The sequence below is a fragment of the Anolis sagrei genome, chromosome 3 (genome assembly GCF_037176765.1).
Source record: "Anolis sagrei isolate rAnoSag1 chromosome 3, rAnoSag1.mat, whole genome shotgun sequence".
Classification (NCBI taxonomy): Eukaryota; Metazoa; Chordata; class Lepidosauria; order Squamata; family Dactyloidae; genus Anolis; species Anolis sagrei.
In genome coordinates, this window is record NC_090023.1 from 91,736,725 (window position 1) to 91,760,623 (window position 23,899).

General features: G+C 39.0%; 1 protein-coding gene across 1 annotated transcript in view; it reads right to left on the reverse strand.

Moving 5' to 3' along the window:
- Positions 1-548: 548 nt before the first annotated feature.
- Positions 549-23,899, reverse strand: part of EGFL6 (EGF like domain multiple 6) — a 35,371-nt gene continuing 12,020 nt past the window's right edge. The window contains 9 exon segments of the mRNA XM_060769967.2: positions 549-908; positions 1,836-2,101; positions 4,371-4,469; positions 5,253-5,324; positions 10,369-10,713; positions 13,524-13,646; positions 14,583-14,717; positions 19,011-19,130; positions 20,340-20,459. Of these exon segments, the coding sequence (XP_060625950.2) occupies positions 798-908; positions 1,836-2,101; positions 4,371-4,469; positions 5,253-5,324; positions 10,369-10,713; positions 13,524-13,646; positions 14,583-14,717; positions 19,011-19,130; positions 20,340-20,459 (1,391 nt within the window). The 3' untranslated portion in view covers positions 549-797.

The window sequence follows — 23,899 nt, forward strand, 5'->3', positions numbered from 1 at the left end:
ATAAAACATTCTTTCAAAGATATTGCTTCATATTCTTGTAGGTCAGTGGTTATTAACCTGTGGGCCACGGACCATCCAGTGGGCAGTGATGACAAAAATCTGGTCTGCGAGGTTCCTTTCTCTTTATTTATTTATTTATTGATTGATTGATTGATTGATTGATTTTATTGAACTTATTTCCAATCCTTTTGCGCAGCCTGCCACTCCTTCCCTGTCGCTGACCAGCCCCACCCCTCCTTAGATAGACCACATCAGCTCCAGATTATTAAAAATGGTTTTCTGTGGGCAAGCACATGGCAAATACTGGATGACATATGTTCTGTATCAGAAACTAGAGGAGATGTGGTCTATCCAATGAAATTTTATGAATCGCACCCCAAATAACCAAACCAAATCTAAAGTTAACCACAAACTGATTTGTAACCCTTTTGGTACTAATGTTGGAGAGTGATCCCGGGTCAGAGTGGTCCCTGGTCAAAAAAAGGTTGGGAACCACTGTTGTAAGTGAATGAGATAGAATTAAAAATAGATTTTTTCTTCAAAGGGAATGTTGTATACAATAAAGCACATTTATTGCAAGAAGAGCTAGAGAAATATTTTCACATTCTGTAAGACCCTGCTATAACAAAATAAAGCAACATACAAAACAAAGTTTAGCATACTATATATACAAATGTGTTATCTGACTGATTTGAGGTTCAAGATATTGTTTCTAGATTGGTATTTCATCTAGATAACAACAATACAAAATATTTATTAGTACAACAAATAATATAATAGCAATGAAATCCATAAATTCAAATATCTAATGCAAGGTGGTCTTCAGGACACAAGCCAGAAAATAGTATTACGGTATCCATTCCGATTTCTCCAGTTGTGCCTTTCCCACGTTCTGCCTCAAAGGTAATCTGATAAAATGAGGAAAATATTAATGAAGAAGTGCCAGTTGTGAAGAGTTGTGAAGAAAAAGCTCATTAGGAATATTATGTGTTCTATACATTGTTATCACCATTTTAAAGTACATACATTGACTTAATATCCTGCTGTTTCATATTCTTCTGCTATGTCAATGCACATTTTATATTTTTCTCATTTATGTACTATAAAGGTTGCATATTGTCTTCCTCCTACACATCATTATGGCATAGCAACATTCCCAGTATTGCTCATAAGAGAACTCGGCCACTTCTGTTGAGTGTATAGTGTTATATATGTAGTGTTACATGAAATGATTGCATGGCTAGTTTCAGAAACAGTTATGCTGCTTTGCACCCAAATCGCCTCCCCTTCATTTGTGTGCCTCCTCTTCCCAAAAATTGAGTGAGATTTTGCCCTTCCAGTGATGCTCACAAAACCCAAGTAGTTCTTCAAACTTCATAACATAAACAATTCACTTTATAAAGGAAATATTAATGATAATTAATGTTTTGTTCATGCAGGTGTACACTGCAATTTATCCTATTGGGTTCTAGAATCATTCCGTTGCAACTGAACTCACCACTTAACCAATGCCCTTTTTGATTGTGGATGTGGAGCTGTACCTGTTGCTATATAGCAACTGTTGCACAATCTGGGAAAATCACTGCAGAAGGAGGTACAAGATACATCCTTGCACCAGGCTCAGAAAAAGCAGTTATGCTATGCCTCTGAGACAGAGAATTCCAGTTCATAACTCCATTTAGTCCACAAAGTGGACTTGAAAGCAACAGAATTCTCCTGTTTACAGTGTTGTATCATCTCCTAACCTGAAGCTAGCCAGCAAGACTACTCGCCACTAAAAGAAAGCAGAATACAATTCATCTACTTTTAAGTTTGGCTTTTAGATTTAAACTTACATTCATAGTTGTTTCTGCTCCTGTAGGCATTTCAATTTGTCCAGTTTTCCACCACTCTCCACTCCCCATGCTCTGTTCCCAGGATGGGCCACTACTGATGTCACTGAGGATTACTCGTAGTTTCCCTACTCTTTCTCCTGCAAGCCGGTAACTAAAAATTAAACAATATACACTCTGTGGTGCAAGGTCAGTGAGAAGAAGTTTCAAACGGCCAACATCCTTCTTGTGCCCCATGAAGACTGGAACTGCCATGTAATAGCCATCACCTGAAAGAAATACATGGAAATTTGGAAAGCACAAAGTAGGATGTTATTTTTTTTTTGTCCTGAATGTGGGGGTTACTTGCCATAAGGTTTGCTTCACAGCAGAGGCGGCCCTAGGTAATTTTCAATGGTAAGCAAACAGTATTTTGCCCCCCCGCCAACCAATCATTGATATGTATTTTCTGTTTGTCATGGAAGTTCTGTGTGCCATATTTGCTTCAATTCCATCATTGGTGGAGTTCAGAATGCTCTTTAATTTTAGGCGAACTATAAATCCCAGTAACTACAACTTGTCTATGTCAAGGTCTATTTTCCCCCAGGAGCGCCTCAAGAACGCCCCTGGGAAAAATCAACTATACTGCGAATGCTTACTTTGCGTAATGATTGAGCCGCCCCTGCTTCACAGGCAGTAAGCCATGGATTGTGGCCTGAAAACACAAACTGTACTCCTGTGCTCCCTCCTTTTCCTTAATATACATCTTCTACAGTTTAATAGACTACAATTTCAGCTGGACTGAGAAGCAGTGACTTAATTTTTGAGTACAAGATATCAGATAGCTGGCACAGAGGACCAGCTTTTGGTGAGAAAAGGCAATGAGTCAGAAATTGGTAAGATATATGTGTCCATTTGTCCCATCCCCCCCCCCCCCCCCCCGGAGTCTTGCCAGGGACCAACAGCCAATGTCTTGGGGACTGGCACTGCACCAACACTTTGAATAACATTGCATTGCATGGCACATAAAAAGGAAGGTAACATTTCTGGTCCACCAAAGCATCATATATTAGTCTGGGGTTGGTTAAAATTCCCTTCTGTTTTTATATATACTTAGTCCTAGCTGATTACTTTGTATTTGAACTTGATAACAAGGGGGAGGGATTCCAACAGATCCAAGTGATGAGACATATGTGGTGAGACAATGTAAGAAGGCCTTAATTATTTATTCTTAAATGTACTGATCAGAGTTCTGTGAGACACTAAATTATAAATATTTTATTTATGCCAAAACATATTTTAAGGCAAAATCAATTCAAAACCCTGAAATAGTATGCTACCAATAATTTAAGAAACAAAAATTTGCAAGATAAAATATAAGTACCAAAACATAAAAGAAATGCAAAAGATAATACCAAGGATGATACATGCACATCCATATACTTGGAGCCTTGGGAAAATTACTGGTTTGTACTACATGGCCACTTTTTCCAAAGTTGGCACAAGATCAACGTAAAGCATTATCACACTACACTACTTTAGTGTAGGAGGTGCCGGTGACGCAGTGGGTTAAAACACTGAGCTGCTGAACTTGTTGACTAAAAGGTCGCAGGTTCAAATCTGGAGAGTGACGTGAGCTCCCGCTATCAGCCCCAGCTTCTGCCAACCTAGCAGTTTGAAAACATGCAAATGTGAGTAGATCAATAGGTAGCGTTCCAGCAAGAAGATAACGGCGCTCCATGCAGTTATGCCAGCCACATGGCCTTGGAGGTGTCTACGGACAATGCTGGCTCTTCGGCTTAAAAATTGAGATGAGCACTAACGCTCAGAGTGAGACACAAATGGACTTAATGTCAGGAGAAAACCTTTACCTACTACTTCAGTGTTCTTATCTCACTTTAACAGCTATCCCATGGAATTCAAAGTCTTGTAGATTAGTCAGGCTACTAGAACTCTCTGGCTTAGAATCTTAAATGCCCCTTCTTAAACTGCAAATCCCAGAATTTCATAGAATGTTGTTTTGTCAATTAAAGTGGAATAATAGTGTTACAACAGTGAAGTGTGATAGATCATTCTCCTTCATACCACAATCCTTTGTGTCCCTCGATAACATGCTCCTGAAAGTTAGGAGCCCCTTTGAAGGAAGAATAAATGTGGTGAAAAGGACTGAAATATGTGTTGTCGTAGGCTTTCATGATCTGAATCACTGAGTTGCTGTGAGTTTCCTGGGCTGTATGGCCATTGCAACATTCTCACATTCCTCAAGCAGACAAGAGTTCTTTCTCCCACCCTGGACATTCCACAGATATATAAACCTCACTTGCCTAGTTTCCAACAGACCTCTCAACCTCTGGGGATCCCTGCCATGGATATGGGAAAAATGTCAGGAGAGAATGCTTCTGGAACCTGGCCATACAGTCCAGGAAACTCACAGCATCTCAGGACTGAAATAGCTTAGAAAGGTCTGCAATTCCCAAACTTGGAAGCAGAAAGGACCCTTTCTCTCTTGTCCCAATTCTTCCCAGTCTTGTATAGGGCATCAGGCCATGCTCAGATTACCATTCTCATGATTTGCAGGACTCCAGTCAAAGTCATCATTTGCATCTTGCTGCCAGACACAAGACCCTCGCCCAAAGCTGCAGTCCACTGAAATGATATCTAGGAACATACGAAAGAAAACACTAAATGATGTATTCCATAAGTTAGAATTACATGCTTTTCAACTAAAAACATTGGCTGGAAGATTCTTTAGATTGTCCAACCCAGCTCCAAATGTAATTGATGTTCCAAAGCAGGTTGTTGCAGGTTGTAATGCAGAGCATGGAAGATTACTTTTAAAAGGTTATTAGTTACACTGATGGTGCCACATCTGAGCAGGTAATTACTATGGTTAACAGTTTTATAAGTATTTACCCATTTCAAAGTAAGTAATAATTACTTTTTCAATTACTTTTCAACAAGTTGAATGATACAATATACTAGCCTGTGGTGCAAAGCACATTCTACTCCCATCTATCCTGTTCTTCTTTCATCACACACAACAAAGTACAATACAGTGACACGAGGCACTACATGAGCCAGCATTAAAACCATGTGATATGCCTCTTCTACCATTTAAGACCTTGAAACTATAAAATTACTAAAATATTATCCCACAAAAGGAAAACAGTTATTCTTCATTAAGTCAAAATTACCAAAAATAAATGTTTGCTAGTAAATTAGTTAGTTAGTTATGAAAAGGAATGGACTAACAGCTCTGCTACTATTAACTAGTTTAGTAGTCTAGTTACCAATAATGAAAGAGACAAATCTCTCAAAGTTCAGCTCAGTGGAATTGCCATAAAAACATTTAACAACTAGATCATCATTATCATCACAGGCTATCACTCATGGCCAAAAAAATAGATGAAAAGCTATCATCATAATAGAAAATTTGTTCACCTTCCAGCTCTGCTTTCTGGACTGAGATTTTTCTTTGTGCTGGGAGAGGACCAAAAGCAGCTGCTTCTTTAGCTAAAACAACAAAAACAACAACATTAGTTTATCATCCCACAAAAAAACCCAAGGTAAATGAACTTGCCAAGTTTCTGCAAAAAAAAGTGTCATTGTTAAGATTTCACAATGTAAAAAATTATGATAACACACGTACTTACTGGTTTTGGAGAACAATGACTAATTTGCCATACATGACAATGTTAAAAAATATTCGTCCAACATGGCGATGTTGATGCCATACATGTGGATATAAACCAAACTTGAAGAGACTCTATATGCAACTATAGCACCATTATTTTCTGTAGTAATCAGATGATTGTGTAGTAATGTTTGGGAGTATCCTATTATGCTCTTGTAAAGCAACACTTGGCAGAAGGAGCTTTTCATATTGTATCAGCAGGAGGGCCAACTGAAGTCTTATTTGAGCTTTGCTATACGCTTCCAGGAGTCCCCAGTGGCACAGTGGGTAAAAGCACTGAGCTACTGAACTTGCTGATTGGGGAGCGGCGTGAGCTCCTGCTGTTAGCTCCAGCTTCTGCCAACCTAGCAGTTCGAAAACATGCAAATGTGAGAAGAGCAAACCATAGACCACCTGCTGCAATGCAACCTGAGCCCCGCCACATGCACAATGGAGGACCTCCTTGCAGCAACACCAGAGGCACTCCAAGTGGCCAGATACTGGTCAAAGGACATTTAATCAACTACCAAGCTTGCAAAGTCTGTTTTGTCTGTTTGTTAAAAATTTGTTAAAAATGTAATACGATTGTCTGGTTGATAGTGGCATGATTTATTATTTATTTATTTACTTTACTTCTATACCGCTGTTCTCAGCCCAGAGGCGACTCACAGCGGTTTACAGGACACAAGACACAGCAAAGTTTAATACACCAATATAAAACAGTTAATAAACAATCTAATACACAGTTAGTATACAATTACTATAATAACAATTCAATAGCGTCTCTTCACTAAAAAACATGATCCAGATTCGTCATCCATTGTTCCATTCCTATGTCATTGCCAGTCATTGCGCTAATTATTCGAACGCACAAACAACCAGGTCTTTACTTTTTTGCGGAATGCCATTAGAGATGGTGCTAATCTAATGTCTGTGGGAAGGGCGTTCATGATAAATAAATAAACCATCACATACCTGTATGTGCCAAACAGATGGCTCCATATAATAAGCTAATATATGGTAAAGATTCAGCATCAAACTATACTCATATGAAATGTGATGTGGTTCATAGAGGTAATTTGATACTTAAGGATGTAATGGTCAGGGTTCTTTGGAGATCAGATGTGAAACTTCTCACAGATGTTGCTTTAAACCATCCCCAAGTTTCATAATCCCCTGCTTTAGCCTTCCTGCCACAGTGAAAAGTCATAGACATATACAAAGCCAAAAGAGACCCTCAACACAGTCAAAAATGTTTAATGGACCATAAGGAAGAAGATCCAGGAAATACTATACATAATGTATTGCCAAGAGTCTGTCTCCACTAGGCCCTCTGCAAGATTCAAATCACTAACACAGAGGTTTAAATCACTTAAACAACTGCTTCTTGAATCAGATACAGCAACACAAAAGAGATGTGCATATGTTATTATTTTTTAAAGAGTTTATGCCATATGTCTGCAGCCACTGACAAGAAATGAACTACAATTACAAATGGAATATATAGCATGAGATACTGAAGAGAGTTATGGGGAGGACAGCTGGAGAGAAATTGATGAAACTGAATGCAGCAGCAGTGGAATACTGAATTGCTGACTTACTGAATTGCTGATATGATGGGAAAACAATATAGCATGATGGGGAAAAAATCTATTGGCTGCATTTCCTATCTAAATTTAGTCTTGTCTTCATTTCCAAACTGACATGTCTGGTCCTGAGTGGAAGTAATAAAACTAGAGATGAAGTCGCTCTTTAAAAAAAGTCCAGGGATAATTCCAAATGGAAGTCTAACTAACCAGCACTGTCACTCAAACAACATGGTATAAGTAGAAATGAGTGCCCCTAGGGGTGAGAAAAGCAGTATAGAAATACTGTAAGTAAGTAAGTAAGTAAATAAATAAATAAATGCCATTTTCACTGGTGAAGTAGAGAGAGAAATGGTACAAAAGTATAAAGGAGGTTTCTTGGGAAATGACAGATGTGTAAGAGAAAATGGGCATAGGTAATGACAAAACTAAACGTCAATGTTTGTATTTAACTAAGAACTACAGGTTTAGAATCCCTTATCTGAAATGCTTGGGACCAGAATTGTTTTCGGTTGTTTGCTTTTGGAATATGCATTCGCATATGCAAGTAAAAAATTAGATATCTTGGTGATTAGACCCAAATCTCAGCATTAAATTTACTTCCATATATGTCTTATATATGAGCCCCCGGTGGCACAGTGCATTAAAGCACTGAGCTGCTGAGCTTGTTGATCGAAAGGTCACAGGTTCGATTCCGGGGAGCGGCATGAGCTTCCGCTGTCAGCCCTAGCTTCTGCCAACCTAGCAGTTCGAAAACATGCAAATGTGAGTAGATCAATAGGTACCGATCCAGCGGGAAGGTAACGGCGCTCCATGCAGTCATGCCGGCCACATGACCTTGGAGGTGTCTACGGACAACGCTGGCTCTTCGGCTTAGAAATGGAGATGAGCACCACACCCCAGAGTCAGACATGACTGGACTTAATGTCAGGGGATCACCTTTACCTTTACCTATGTCTTATACACGCAGACTTGAGATAATATACACGTTTTCCCCATAATTTTGTGCACTGAACAAAGCTAGTGTGCACTGAACAATCAAAAAGCATTTCAGCCACCCATGTAGACAATTTCAGATTTTGGAGTATTTCATATTTTTGGATAAGTGTTGCTCAAGCTGTATTTTAAAAATAAGTAATAATACATATAGCTGTCTACATTGTACTGAATGCATGAGTAGCCTGTGGATCTATCATGGATGGCACAGAATATCTCCTCCAGATGTTACTGCGAGTACTCTAACAGATGTCCTAGTCAATTGGGAACCTAGTTTGATATCTGCTCAGCTATAATTTAACTTAGAACAACTTCAGGAGGGGCAGCAGTAAAATCCAATCTGGATTTGCTATCTCAGCTGATCCATCAGGTAACCTTGATATAAGTACCTTGCTAGGGGAAAAATGATGGAAAAACACAAAGATACAAGCGGAAGACAACACTTGTTCATGATCACGGCTTGCAGGTTAGCTATGGCTCGAGCAAACAATTGTTTGTTTCATTTAAATCTTCTGGTAAAAGAGATGTTTGTTAAGAAATTGAAGCACTTGGGGAGAGGAAGGTCAAGGAGAGAGCATGCCATCATTGGCTTTGTGTGCACGTTATGTTTGCTTACAACATAATTAGGTTGCGTGAACCCAATTGGAGCCACAAAATATTTATATTGTTGGACTGGAACTCCCAGCGGTGGTAGCCAGTATAGTCAATGGTGAAGAAGGTTGGGAATTGCATCCCAGAAGCATCTGGGAGGCCCTACAGTCTCGAGCCCTGATTTAGAGTCTTGCAATAAACAAAACATTTTCTACACATCATGGCCATAATCCAAAGAACTACAGAGCTAGTTGTAAGGCAATGTTAGTTTGAACTTGTCAAACAGCAGTGCTGCCCTCTGGCTTCTGCAATGTCTCATAATATGCTTTCAAAACACAGTAAAATTCTCAACACAGTTTGTGATACAGTATCTGAGATCAAAGTGAAAGAAAAGTACATTGAAGCAGAGGTGTTTTCAGAAGTTGTGTCTAAAGTCGTTTTCCTGAGATTGGAGTCTGTCAATTTTTACTGTTAGCAGCATTGTCATCTGCTGGTACGTGCATCCAGATGCATCTATGCGGAAGTCAGAAATGAGCCTTACTGACACAGCAAAACTCTGATGAATTGTGTCACTGAACCTTGCAGTCATTATAAATCATCATTTGTGGCAATTTGTTTTCTGTTTTGAGTGCTTCCTTCAGCCTGTTTTCTATAGGTTCTTGGCATCAGCTAAAAAGGAGGCCATTTTGGCGCAGCATCTGAGAGGCCAAGGAGGCTGGGACAAGAAACAGCCCAAAATAAATCATTAGGGTAACATCTGGAAGAACTTTGTAATACTCTGGCATTTGAGCAGGAAAATAAATATAAGTTAAACCTTTCAACAGAATATGACAAAGTATTGATAAATAAAGATTTCTGCATGGGATATTCAGATGTATTAGATTAATGCTCCTGCTAGTTTCAATTTATGTAGGGCTGATTCTATGCCAACCAAGGTTCAAGTACATAAACAAAATAGTAACACCACATTTTAAAGAAGTAGGTAGCACTGCAAATGTTCCTGCATGGGCTTATCTCGCAGATTTAGTGCTTATCCTATCCTCATCCTGCTATAACGAATTGCGGGGATAGTTGCGCATGGTCTCCCAGTGGTCGCACTGGGAGATAAGATGGACTTTTGACCAGTTGTCTCATCCCATCCTGAGATGTTCTGTATATGGGAACCTCAGGGGATGATCTTTCCCTCTGATGTCCTGATCCAGTTTTCTACTATCAGCAGATGTAGGTGCTTAATACATTCCTTTAACATTGCATTTAAGAAACTATGCAGTATCTTTCTTGGGTTATTTAGCAAAAGATACTGAGACACGTAGGCCATTTTGCACCTGATGTGCAGGTACTCCAATATATCTTGTGATCCTTATTCATCTAGGCAATGACCTATTTTATATGGAACCCCCCCCCCCCCCCAATCCCATCACATAATAAATGAGGACTTTTATGGCACATTTCACTTGTCTTTTTAGGCCCAGTCACAGAAATAGGGCAGTAAAATTGTGTTCCTTACATAACATGGTAAAATTGATGCTTGCTTTTGGGAATTTTTGTTTTGACTATTTTCAAGCCATGGATGATTGAATCCATGGATGCAAAATATGTAGATACACAAGATCCGAAATGCTTTTCCATTAACATTCCTCCTCCTCTCTAATAAAGCAACACTTTTATAGCTCCTAGCCACTTGTGAATAGAATTAAAAGTTCAGACTTACAAAATACATCTCCTCGGAGTTTCTTCTCATGGCCAATCTGATTTTCAAGGTGTTCGCTTTCTCCTTCTTCATCATCAGCTCCTTTATTGTCTATGTTTCCATTTCTTCCAACATCTTCAATGCTTTTTTCCTGTTCAGTAAACTCATCCTCTGTGTAGGAACTCTCTTTATAGTCTAGCGGTCTTACATGTGTTCTAGAAGGTGGAGTCACAAGAGCTTCTGGAATGGAGTTCTTCATGTCTACGTGTTTTCTCAAATTGTTCTTGTACCTAAGCAGCTTCTTGAGCTTTTCTTTGGCAGCTCCAGAGATCCTAGGAACCTCTTTCACTGAATTTTCATGAATAACTGGAGACATAGAGGGGCAAGACAATGACACACAATATGCCAGATTTAGCGTACAGTTTGAAAGTCTCAGCATTTTTCATACACATTCCCCAAGCTTCCTTATTATTACCTATCATCCCTTAGAAGTTCCAAAAGATAATAAAATAATAAAGTTTATTTTATCCAGCCCCCGTTTAAAAGTTTAAGGCTACAGGGACTATTGGATGTATGAGAGATCAATATTGTAATTGTGGTCACTGTAGGATATTTTGGCAGCACATTTTTAGCAAGGCTGAAGCCACATATAAAGGAGAATTGTGGCATTTTCCCTGCAGACAAGGTTCATTTTGGCCAGATATATTCACATGTCAAGCCCATATTAATTGGCCGCTTGCTGATCCTGTCCCCTGGAGGCTGGGGTTATAAAAGATGTGCTATAATTTAGCTGAAGTGATTAACTGAATCTTTTATTCTAGGTGCAGTGAGGAATGAACAGGATGCCTCTAATTCCCACAATTTCCCCCCTCAACAACAATAGAAGTAAACCCCCCCCCAGGGATTATAGTAAAGTCTGTAAAAGTTTCCAAGCCAAGGATGACTGCTCAGCAAACCAGAACATCTGCTTCCAGTTACTGCTTTGAAATCTCTCAATAGACATGAAATATTCTTACTTCTCAGCATAGATGTTCTGACTTTGGAAAACGAAAGGGACATTGACATGATGCTTGGCTTGGAAGGGACTGTATGCTCTCATCTAATACCTCCAACACTTGCAGGTCAAAACACACCAAATCCAGTCAACAACGAGACTATTCAAGTTCACAATCCTATCTCTATTAGAGTCTGGAAAAGTTAGTTTTTAGGCTAGCAGCCCCAGAATCCTTCAGAGGTTTAGTCCAAAAAAAACGATTAGATATTCTGATTACTAGCAGCACCTAAAATCTGTTATTTCAATCTTGGAATCTAGCAAAGCAAATCAGTTTGACATGGTAAAAGTATTTGTTCCTCAGGCTAGTGAGCAAACCATGTCTAGACTTAAAATGATAGAAAGATATGTGACAGTTGACAGGACAAGGCAAGCATTCACATGTGTAATTTTAATTTCTCTTTAGGTGTTAAATATGTACCCTTAGCATGAGTTATTGAAATGCTTGGTGCATAGTTTATTTTTCAGTTGAAAGGAATATCTCCAACTTCGAAATAATTCCCTGAAATAATCAGTTTAATGAAGAAAAGCTAGTGATTTGTGACAAATGAAGACATTTGGTCAGGCTGAATCAGACAGCTATGCCATGATTAAGAAGAGGCAGGTCTATTAATATAAGGGTTGGCAACGGCACAGAATCAAAGAGCCAGTTTTCTGCCCCCGGGGGCCTTCCTGTAAAAATTCAAAAACGACATTCCTAAAGCACAGGTGGTCCTCTGTATCCTACACTTACAATGATTCTGCGTATATAGATTCAACCATCCACAGTGTGTGTGTATGTGTGTATACACACACATGTCAGGAGCAACTTGCAAAACTGTAAGTTATTTCTGGTGTGAGAGAACTGGCCATCTGCAAAGACGTTGCCCAGGGGATGGCTGGATGTTTTTCCATCCATCTTGTGGGAGGCTTCTCCCATGTCCCCACATGAAAAGCTGAAGTTGACAGATGGGAGCTCACCCCACTCCCCGGATTCAAACCACCAACCTTTTGGTCAGCAGTTCTGCTGGCACAAGGGTTTACCCCATTACATCACCAGGGGCTCCACAGCTTTACGTAAGGGACACTATTTTACTCTGCCACTGTACATAATGAGGTTTGAGCAGCCAGAGATTTTGATATCCATGAAGATCCTGGTAACAAACACCAGCAGATACCAAGGGCCCACTCTCACTGTACATGTAGGAAGTTTTTAAGATAAGTTTTTATAGTGTAAAAAAATGGGATGAGCTGTGGGGATGTCATCCATTATAATAGTTGCCAGTCCTATAGGAAAAGCAATGCACCCCTTTTATTTTTAGCAGAAAAGTTGATTCTATCATAGCAATATTCTGTGGAATCCTGAGACTGTTCATTTGTGAGGCCCTATACTATTCTGGCTGTCCATTCTTATTCCCTTTCTCTATCCTTGAATTAAATAAGATATTGCCTATGGACCATCACTTTGAGTAGGCCAGCCCTATATGATGACTATAGGCAGTTCCCTAGTTACAAACATCTGTGTTAGAAATAACTCATAGTTAAGAATGGAGGTGAGACACTAGGAAGTGAGAGAAATCTACCCCTCGGAAAGGAAATTCACTCCTGAACGAGTTATCATGGGGGAAAGGTGTCTCCACTGAAGCTTTGTCACCAATCCTTGTTTCCACAATAAGCTAAATTTTTCAAAATCCAATTATCACAGGGACAAAAAGTGAGGTAAAATCTTCTGAACAGGGGCACGAACAGCAAAATAAATACCACAGGAGTGTTAACATGTCCCTATGCTATACACAGCATGCATGTATGCATGTGTGTGTGTGTATGTATATATATACATCTGGAGTTCTACCTTAAAAATGTACCTGTTCTGACTTACATACAAATTCATCTTAACAACAAATCTACAGAACCTATCTTGTTCTTAATTTGGGGATTACCTGTAAAAGGAAATATATAGAGTGTAAACTATGCGTTAAAACTGTTCAGCACAGAAAAGTAATTCCGTTCTTAGCTGTCTATCACATCATAGGCTTGAAAACTGTTAAGCATGCAGCTGGTTTATATGGAGTTATATGCACAAGGAAGCAAGCACCCACGTGAGTTACTTGACTTCGCTAGCTAGGCAATAATGATGTTTGCTTACCAGAGCACCCAAAGCCATTCCCCTTGTAGCCTGCTTTGCATTTGCACTTAAAAGACCCTTGTGTGTTGAGGCATTCTGCATGGAAGTTACACATGGATATGTTTGCTGTGCATTCATTGATATCTACAGGGTGAAGGGATTTTTGGGGGAGGGGAGGAATAGCAAAGGAAATAAGTATTTAAAAATATTTTTAAAGTACAAACAAATACTCCACTTTCTTTTTGTTGGAAAAAGCTGCACCTATTTAATTCTTGTTTGTCATGCATGCCAAAGACAGAATAGCAAAAGTTTGTGGATTGAGATTGTATTTGTTGCAAAAAATGGAACACAAGCCAATCATGTTAAAATATTCAGTGTCATTTAAACCTTTGAATAAAATGTCAGTTGTTTTCCTTTAATGTACAAAATGATCCCGGTATCATTTATCTATGGCTCAGAAAATATGTCCTTTCTAGGCATTCCTGAACTTTGCATTGATACGGGAAACCCTGGATAATAGTGAACCCTATGGAAATGATTGATCTTGGCTAAATAATACCATAAAGGTATATTGGATGAACTAGAAATTGCCTAGAGAAGACATATTTTGTTGGGTGTGGATAAATAAAATGGCAGATTCCAGTCACGTGAATAGATGGGTAGTACTACATGCAAAAAGAAACAATTTTTAAAAAATATATAAAGTGTAGCTTTTGCTCAAAAATAGAGATGAGAAATAGGATTGCAGAGTGAGAATTGGAAAGGGCTGCTATACCATGAATGACTGTATAAAAGAGGGAATTTCAGAAAGCGTTGCTTGTCATGCAACCAGATAACAAGCAACATCTGATACAATTCCCTCTGCTATACAACTATTGAATATCTAGCAGTTCTCTCCAGTTTTCACACTAGCCTCCCAGTGGGAAAACGGAGATTTTTTTGTAACTCTTCCAGGATCCAAATTTGGAAACGAAGGGATGACTGCACTCTAGTAACAACTAACAAATACATGTTTGAGATTATGGAAAGCAAACACAGACACATGCACACAGGTAAGCAAAACCAGACTTTAGATCTTACCTACACAGTTGTATCGACCATTCACATATTTGAGTTCATATCCAACCTGACACCTGCAGTAATAACTTCCAAATGTGTTGACGCATTTGCGATTGAAAGAGCAAATAGCTTTGCCAGTGGCACACTCATCAATATCTAGGGCATGAAAATGAAATCTGATTAGGCAAAGAAAAAGGTATCAGCAGTGGTGGCTTACTGACCCTTAAAGCAGTGGTATTCCCCATAGTAACCTATGGAGCTGAACCATAAGGAAGGCTGAACGAAGGAAGAAGAACGCTTTTAAACTGTGGTGTTGGAGGAAAATTCTGAGAGTGTCTTGGACCACGAGAAGAGCCAACCAGTTCATACTCCAGGAAAGAATGCCTGACTGCTTACTGGAGGGAAGAGGCAAAGATGAAGTACTTTGGCCACATCATGAGAAGACAGGAAAGCTTGGAGAAGATAATGATACTGGGGAAAATAGAAGGAAAAAGGAAGAGAGGCTGACCAAGGGCAAGATGGATGGATGTTATCCTTGAGGGGTCTGGCTTGACCTTGAAGGAGATGGGGGTGATGATGGCTAACCGGAAGCTCTGGCGTGGGCTGGTCCATGAGGTCACGAAGAGTCGGAAGTGACTGAACAAATAAACACGTTTGCCTCCTGCTTCTTCCATGAACCACTTGGGGGAGAAAAGTGATACAACAAAAACTGAATGAGTATCGCTGTAAATAGGATATGGCCATAACAATTATTTAAATAACATTGTCCAATCTAATTGTAATTGGCCATCAATGATTTTGTGATGAATCGCAGCGCAAACTTTGCACTTGGAGGAAACGGAATGAGGATTCTCATCTCTAATCTTCACAACAATGCCAGTCGATTAGCACTGCTCGTTCGCTTCCGCTGGCTTCCTGCTACATGGCAGTAATACCAGCTTCCCCAGGGAAAATTCCCCGCGAGAGCTATGCGCCTTGTAACCTTACTTTCTGGATAACCCTGGTAGTATCTTTTGTTCAACAGGCTTCTCTGGGGGAAACATCAGCCTAGTAACTCTAGAATGATTTCTTGAATGTCAAGTACCAGACTTTCAATATCACCTTTGTAATATTCCAGAAAAATACAACATGCTGAATATTACTAGGTTGCAAAAAGCATTTTTTCAAGCTGTACTTTGTACCTACAACATGTTGTATGAGAATAAAACAATTTTCTAGAAAAACCACCTTCCGTCGACTTTCTTGAAGGTCCTACAATACTATAGTCATAATGCAACACAGAAAACCACCTCCCTATGTAGTCTGTTCCTAATGTGTTGCAAACCTGTGCTGATGCCACCCCATTACATCGGTGCAAAGGGCACACAGGTGCCTATTCCCTTCTATATCCACATATTCACCTTGCTTTCATTCCTCCTTCATTCTGCAATGGGAAAAACTAATCTCCTTTCCAAATCTGAAAATGGTTACAAAATATCAAATTTTAAATATTTTAAATAGAAATTAAGATGCAATTTACTACTCTACAAATATGTGCATTTTGGGTAGCCACCTTGAATCCCATATTTGGAGAAAGGAAGAATATAAACCCAAGAAACAAATGCATATTTTCAACAAGCATTGATAGTAAAGCTCTCAAAGCTGAAAAAGAGTGCCAAGTCTTTTTTCATTATGTTCTGCTGCCAGAACAACCATTATTTACTCTCCTAAAGGTTTGGGCAGAACAGAATCAGAGAACTCCATTAAGCCCTCCAAAGTGTGTAGGTGAGTACAGTCCCTAACTCTCCCCAAACTGCCCTTTTTCTGGCAAATGGAAGGATTCATGAGCAGCCTCCTTTTAATAATATGGCAAGCTCCCACTGCACCTATAAGATAGATAGATAGATAGATAGATAGATAGATAGATAGATATCAAGCCACTTGTTTTTGTGGGGAAGGGTTGCATTACCCATCTCTTAGGCACCTTCTACACAGCTGTATAAAATCCACATTGAACTGGATTATATGGCAGTGTAGACTAAGATAACCCACTTCAAAGCAGATATTGTGGATTATCCACCTTGATATTCTGGCTGTGTGGAAGGGCCCTTAGTCCACAGATGAGATCCTTACTTCATTGGCTCTATCACACTACACAATTATTGCACTATAGATCCACTCCAACTGCCATGGCACCTTCATATGGAATCCCATGACTTGCAGTTTAGAGAAGAGTGTCTTGAACTCTCAAAGAGCTCCCACAGTGTCTCATTAAACTAGACATTCCAGGATTTGATAGGATACAACCTTTATAGTTGCATCATGGTGCCATAACTGTGTAATATGAAAGAGATCCAGAATCCTTACCTCCTAATCCCAAGTTTTCATTGATTTAATTAGTGTTAAGTGTGTTACAAATGAAGCAAATTGAAATATAACTACACGAGTATGTGAGGAATCTGTCTTCTAGATTGAACTGTGTTTCCTGCTTTCATATTATACCCCAAAATATCAGGTGATTAGCTCTGCCGACTTCAGGAACTGTAGTAAAAAGAAGTTTCCAAGTTCTGGACCTCTTGTGCTAGGTCAAAATAGATGTTTCAGTGAGTTCCAACAGTTTTGGGGAGAAAGGAGTAAAAAGTATTTTTGGCACCTTTATTGTTTAGCAGATGGACCAATAATTCATATGAGCTCATTGTGTGGCTCCCCCAAAACATCCTGAGGTCATGTATACACGTACAGCTTGATGCTACAGCTGTATGAGAAAAGTAGCAGGCTCTCTCCGTGGAGCGATGCTTCCAGCTTGATATGTTTAATGAATATGCTGCTTGAGAGGTTTTGGATGCCTACAATCACAGTTAAGAGTTCATTTCCTTCACTTGTCAACCTTTTGCTAGACTCTAAAAGTTCCCCAGAGATGAAGTATACCTCTTCTCTGCAAAATATATTTTAAAAACCCAAACCCTTCTCCATTTCTAAGCATCAGATATAACCACAGTTGTAAAAAATAAAATAAAATAAAAACACACTAAGGACTCTTCCAGATGTGTTTAAAGATGCATGCATTATCCTGACATAGATTTTTTTTTAGTTGTCATCTCTGCATTCTCTCCTTCCACTCAGGTTATAGCAGTTTCTTGGATTTACTCTTGGAATCTTTCAAATATATTTGAAATACTTATGTTATTTGTTTAGTTGGTCCAATAGTCTGAATGACAAATTTAGTCCTTTCTGAATTTTTTAAATAAGTTATGGAGCTATAGTGCAAAGGTGCTTGTTCAGTGATACACTATATTTCTACAATTATTTTAAAAAGAAAGAACTAGAAAATGAAACATATTGTTCTGATATGGAATTTTTTTTTAAAATCCTACTCGAGAGTGGGAATAAAATGTTGCAGCTGAAGTAAATACACTGCCCTATATTCCACTATCTGATCCCAGATTATGTTATTTAAACTGAATTATATGAGTCTCCACTGCCAGATAATCTGGGATAAGAAGATAATCTGAGATCAGATCCTGGAGTATAGAGGTGGTGTGGAAGGGGCCTTAGGATCCTTCCAGACAGGCCAAAAACATGGGACCTGTCTTGCTTTTACCAGAGATGTCCATACAGGTTACACCACGTTAATTCGCTTTTACCTGAGGTGTTGTTTCAAATTGTACCAGTTTACTCTACATCAATTAAACACCTCAACCAGTCTGGGCCTAACTGAAAGGTCTGGGTTTTTTGAGGGGTTGGGCTTGTTGGAACTGACCCGGGGACTGCTTCTGTAGTCCCAGGGGTCAGTCCCAACAGCCATCCTGCATCTTCAGGCTCCAAAAAGCCCAGAGGAGCATGATGGCGCCCACCTCTTCTCCTCCAGCCCTCCATTTGGCCTCAAACCTTACTGGCAAGGCTTGCTTGCAGCATTGTCCTATCCCTACAGTCCTCTTGGTGTGAGAAAATGGTGCGTCTGGAGGTGAAGGGAGTGAAGGGAGAGAAGGGATCCCCCCCCCAACACTCATTTTCTCATGCTAGAAGGGCTGTAGAGAGAAGACTATGCTGCTGGCAAGATGATTGTGCTGCCGGTAAGCCTCACCGGGAAGTTTTGGGATCCAAATGGGGGTTTCGGTGTGGCTTCATGCCATCCCAATTTGACTCAGGATAGCATGTAGCAACTCCCCCCCCCCCCACTCTCCAGCAAGCAAAGCCCATGGTTTGGGTTGGGGATGGGGACTAGAACCCACAAAGAAGTGGGTTATTTTAACCCATTTTTGTGTGGGTTTTAGACATGCCTGGAAGTGCCCTTAGATGAGTGTTTTGCTACTGTTTTCAATTATCTTTATTCTACCATTATAGTTGTTCAATTCTTCTGGTTAGAACCCTTTGAATTACTGGAGTTATTTTCCTACAAGTAAATAAACGGAAGAGGAAGGAATACAAATAAAGAGGAAGATAAATAGGCAAATAGATTGATAGATGTACCTATGCATGTTTTCCCATTCGGTGATAACTGAAGTCCACTTGATGGACACACGCATCGTACATCATCTTTCATCTCTTCACAACCATATTGGCAATTCACCATGGCACATGTCCTGGAATCTTTAAGAACACAATGTTTGTCAAAGGCTAGACTACCAAACTGGGAACTGTGAATAAGAAGTTTGCATGTATTAATTGAAGAACTTTTTCTTAGAATTCAGTCCTTAAGAACATGAGCATTATTCATATCAAATATAGTATTACAAGGAAGACTCATCAGGATATGTGTGCGTTCTTGCTTTGCTGACAACTGCTGTTTCCATTGCCAATGAGATACAGGGCTTTCTTCGGTTTAGAAAACGGATTATCTCTCTGACAATGGAAACTGCTGTAGAAAAACCAGTTCAATTTCTTGGAAGAATTGCAAGTATTTTTGATATGTTATGAAATGCTAAAGAGATGAGGCTCTGTTTACATGAAAGGTTGCCTTCTGAATTTGCCTTAATCTTATGTTCTTCATTGGATGTCCTCTCCGTGTTTCCTGACCATCTGAAAATAGGCAAGTGATGATAGGAGCCATGATGTATGGAATTCTGTTCCCAAGGAAATATCTCTAGAATTGATTTTGTGTGCGGGCTGAGAGGGGCGGTATAGAAATATAGTAAATAAATAAATAGTAAATAAATAAATTTTAGTTGTATATGTTCACTTTGGCCACATCATGAGGAGACAGCAAAGCCTGGAGAAGACAATTATGTTGGGGAAAGTGGAAGGCAAAAGGAAGAGGGGCCGACCAAGGGCAAGATGGATGGATGGCATCCTTGAAGTGACTGGACTGACCTTGAAGGAGCTGGGGGTGGTGACGGCCGACAGGGAGCTCTGGCGTGGGCTGGTCCATGAGGTCACAAAGAGTCGGAGACGACTGAACGAATGAACAACAACAATGTTCATCTTCCATTTTTTAAAATTGATCCTGGCAGTCTAGAATGCCAATGTGACTACTGCCATAAATGAGATACTGTAGCAGCAGCATGATCTTAGCATGGGTCTCTTCTAAAACTGGAATGTCTTCTTTTTGGGACCATTGTTGTCATGTTCCACTTTATCTGACATAGGGCGAATCTACACGGTAATGTAGTTTAATGAGGGAAGCACACTCTTTGGCAGAAAAGGCTGAAAATCTCATAAAACTACAACTCCCAGATTTCCATAACATTGAGCCATGGTAGTCAAACTGTAAACTACAGTGTAGACTTCCTGTATTTTGTGATTACTTACAATAGAGATTTAATCTTGTCGCATTTACTGAGTAGTTCAGTGTTTACTTACTTGTGCAGGTGCCATCTGGCATGAGCATGTACCCATTAAGACAATAGCACTTGTAGCTGCCGTGCATGTTCATACACCTGTGTTTGCAAGGATGCGGTTCCAATCCACATTCATTGAGATCTGCAGAAATCATCGAAATAACTGAGTTTGGAAATGTTTGTGGAGAAAATGTGTTATTCTAATGTCATGGATTAAATTATCATTGGAAAAATATACATCTACGATATGACAGACCCAGATGTTTAGGCGAAAGAAAGAAAATCAACAGACCATCTGCATGAAGAATGTACACCTCATAGAATCCAAGGAATTATTTAGTATCAGTTGAACTATTACACAGGCAGGAGAATAAATAAAACAGCTGTAAGTACAATGTTATTTACAGACTGACCTTTAATCTTGTCATCGTTAAGTCAAAAGTTCTTAGACTTGGCCATGGTAAGTATCTGTAATTCAGGCATCCAACTGTAAACCACATAAGTATAATATAATCCCATACCCATAAAATAATGAAGTATTATCTCACTGTCACTACGACTTGAGGCAAAATCACTCAAACATAAAGCGAGAGTGTAGGACACAATTCAAAATATTACTAATATCCCAAAAAGTCCTATATAGTTTTCTCCCTGTCTGAGATTTGAGATCTTTAGGGCAGAGGTTCTTAAACTTTTTCAGCCACCTAGGCATTTTTGAAGCAAAGGTTTCTCCTAGAGCCTCAAGAAAGGTTTATATATTACACTAGCCATCCCCTGCCATGCATTGCTGTGGCCCAGTCTGTGTATATGTGTTTTGTGTGTGTATATATTTGTGTATATATGTGTGTTTGTGTATATATGTGGTTTTGCACATGCGTTGTAATTTTGGGGTTTTTTTTTTTTGCTTTTTAATCATTTTCTGCTGTGTTTTTCAGTGTTTTTATGAGTGATGGTCCCTTGTTGGCTTGATAGGTGTATTGTGTCCAAATTTGGTGTCAATTCATCCAGTGGTTTTTGAGTTATGTTAATCACACAAACAAACATTACATTTTTATTTATATCGATTATATAAATGTGTTTATGTGTATGTGTTGGAGTCCCTGGTCAAAGTGGGCCCTGGTCAAAAAAAAGTTGAGAACCACTGATATAAAGTAAAGGCAAACCGATTTATATCAATAAGACTTTGGGGAAAACGTATCAATATAAACATAATTCAATTTTATGCTCCAGAGGCAGAAGAAGAAGAAACTAAAAATAAATAAATATGGAGTTCAGAAAGAGATTGATCACACAGTAAAACAGGGTTTTTGTTAATCATAGCCTAATAGAATGAGAAAAAGGGGAAATAGAGCAGAACTAAAGATTGTAGAGAAATTTGGCCTACGATCAAAAAATAAAGCAGGAGACAGACTGAATTTTGCAAGGCCAGCAGTTTGTTCATCACAAATCAAAAACAGAAAGAAAAGAAACCCTGCTAAGCTACAGTTCAGATGCAAACTGCTTTCTCCCTGTAACTGGTTCCATGCAAGAAAATATACATTTGAAGATGCAGATTTTCTTGTTCTTTCATTTGTTTAATCACTGTTTAATAAAGATACTGTCAATAAAATCTGTTTCAGAAGAAAAAAAAAGTATTGTTGTACATAGTATGTGACTGTACTGTCATTTCTTAAGCAAAAGTTCTATTAGGGAGAACCTCAATTCTCATCCAGTTTCAATGACATCAGCCTCTGTCCACGTGTTTGGGTAGTTTTGCAAGCCAGAGAACTGTTTCTTTCAGTCCACAGAGAATGCATAGCTTAAATGGAGGATGTGAAAATTGCATTAGCTGGACTCAATTCCAAGATTCCTTCTTACATTAATTGCTGCAGCTTGACATTTCAGAGACAACAGAAGCAGCAACAAAATCACAGTAAATGAAAGCAAAAATTAAAAGATATGGAGATTTCTCTGAATTAAAATTGACAATGCTATGTAAGTTGAAAGTTATTTTGTTATTTTAAAAGTGTTTTTAAACTTAAAACATATTACATAAGATACTAGAAAGAGTGGCCTAATACATTCAGAATTTATTCTATAGGCTTACTATACCTTACATGTCACAAGTTGCTATGCCAAACGGTCAAGGGGGAATATCATAGGGTCCAAATGTTACCTCATACATTGCTTCCTATTTCTGTCCAGGACTCTTTCTTGGGCATTGAGGCAAGTTGAGGATGGACAGAAAAGAGTGTACTATCAGTCAGTAGCCTATACAGTTGAGATTTCCTCTTTAAAGTAGCTAAAAGTACTTATTACTATGGCATTCTAGGGCCATTGATACTTTTACTGTGTGTAGTTAACTCTTCAAAATTAACTTCCCAAGCTCTTGGAAAATAGGATATAGAGGATGGAAGTCTTAAGTTACTACAAAATCAAACTTGGGGGACTAAATCCCTGTACCAAAAATGTGATTGTTTTTCTATGGCTCTAGTTTCACACTTATTGAAAATGAATCCCATTGAGAGTGTAGTTGGCTAACTAAACTCCAAAGTATTGACTTGCCTGACATATCTTATGTAGAGAGACATAATACAAGTGAAATACAAACATTGTAACATAATTCACGTGGTTTGTAGAGCCCTGTGAAATCTTTGTGGCTGTAGGGAATAAATTCAAATGGAAATCCACATGAACAGAACAGCCTGTGCAGAAAAGGGATTTCAACTAAAAACATGCATAAGGCTTAATTGCTGAAATGAAAAACAAGTTACTATTATTTGCCCACAAAGGGAAAAAAGATTTAAATGCAATGCAGAGTTTGCTCTTCCAACTGCAAGTAATAAGGTCATTAAAATTACTCCCTTTTAGTGTACTATTATTTTATGTACTAGAGCAACATATTGAAAATATACATATTGATCCACTCTTACTATAGCAATGCCATCAATTATTTGATTATAGTAGTTGAGGTGAAAAGACCAGACAATCTAATTTACATTATTTCAAAATAAAGTGGTGCCCAGTTTATTGTTTTTAAGTACTCTTTATCTGTTCTCAGTTCACCAGATTCCATAATAAATTATTTATCCTCAAGGCTGATTGCATGAAAGCTCTAAGTGCCAACTTAATTTCGAAATGAATTCACTATGTGGCCTTAGGTAAAGGTTTTCCCCTGACATTAAGTCCACTCGTGCCTGACTCTGGGGGGTTGGTGTTCATCTCTATTTCTAAGCCGAAGAGCTGGAGTTGTCCGTAGATACCTTCAAGGTCATGTGGCCGGCATGATTGCATGGAGTGCCTTTACCTTCCCGCTGGAGCGGTACCTATTGGTCTATTCACATTCGAATGTTTTCAAACTGCTAGGCTGGCAGAATATGGGGCTGACAGCGGCAGCTCCCACCACTCCCTGGATTCGAACCTGTGACCTTTTGGTCAACAAGTTCAGCAGCTCAGTGCTTTAACCCACTGTGCCACTGGGGGCTTACATAAGGAAGTGGCCTTACATTAGGAATAAATTACTTCTTTTGGCAAAAATGCCTAAAAGAGCTCCCAGAGAGCAACTGCTCCATTGACTATCTGCAAGCAGAAAAACCAAAAGGG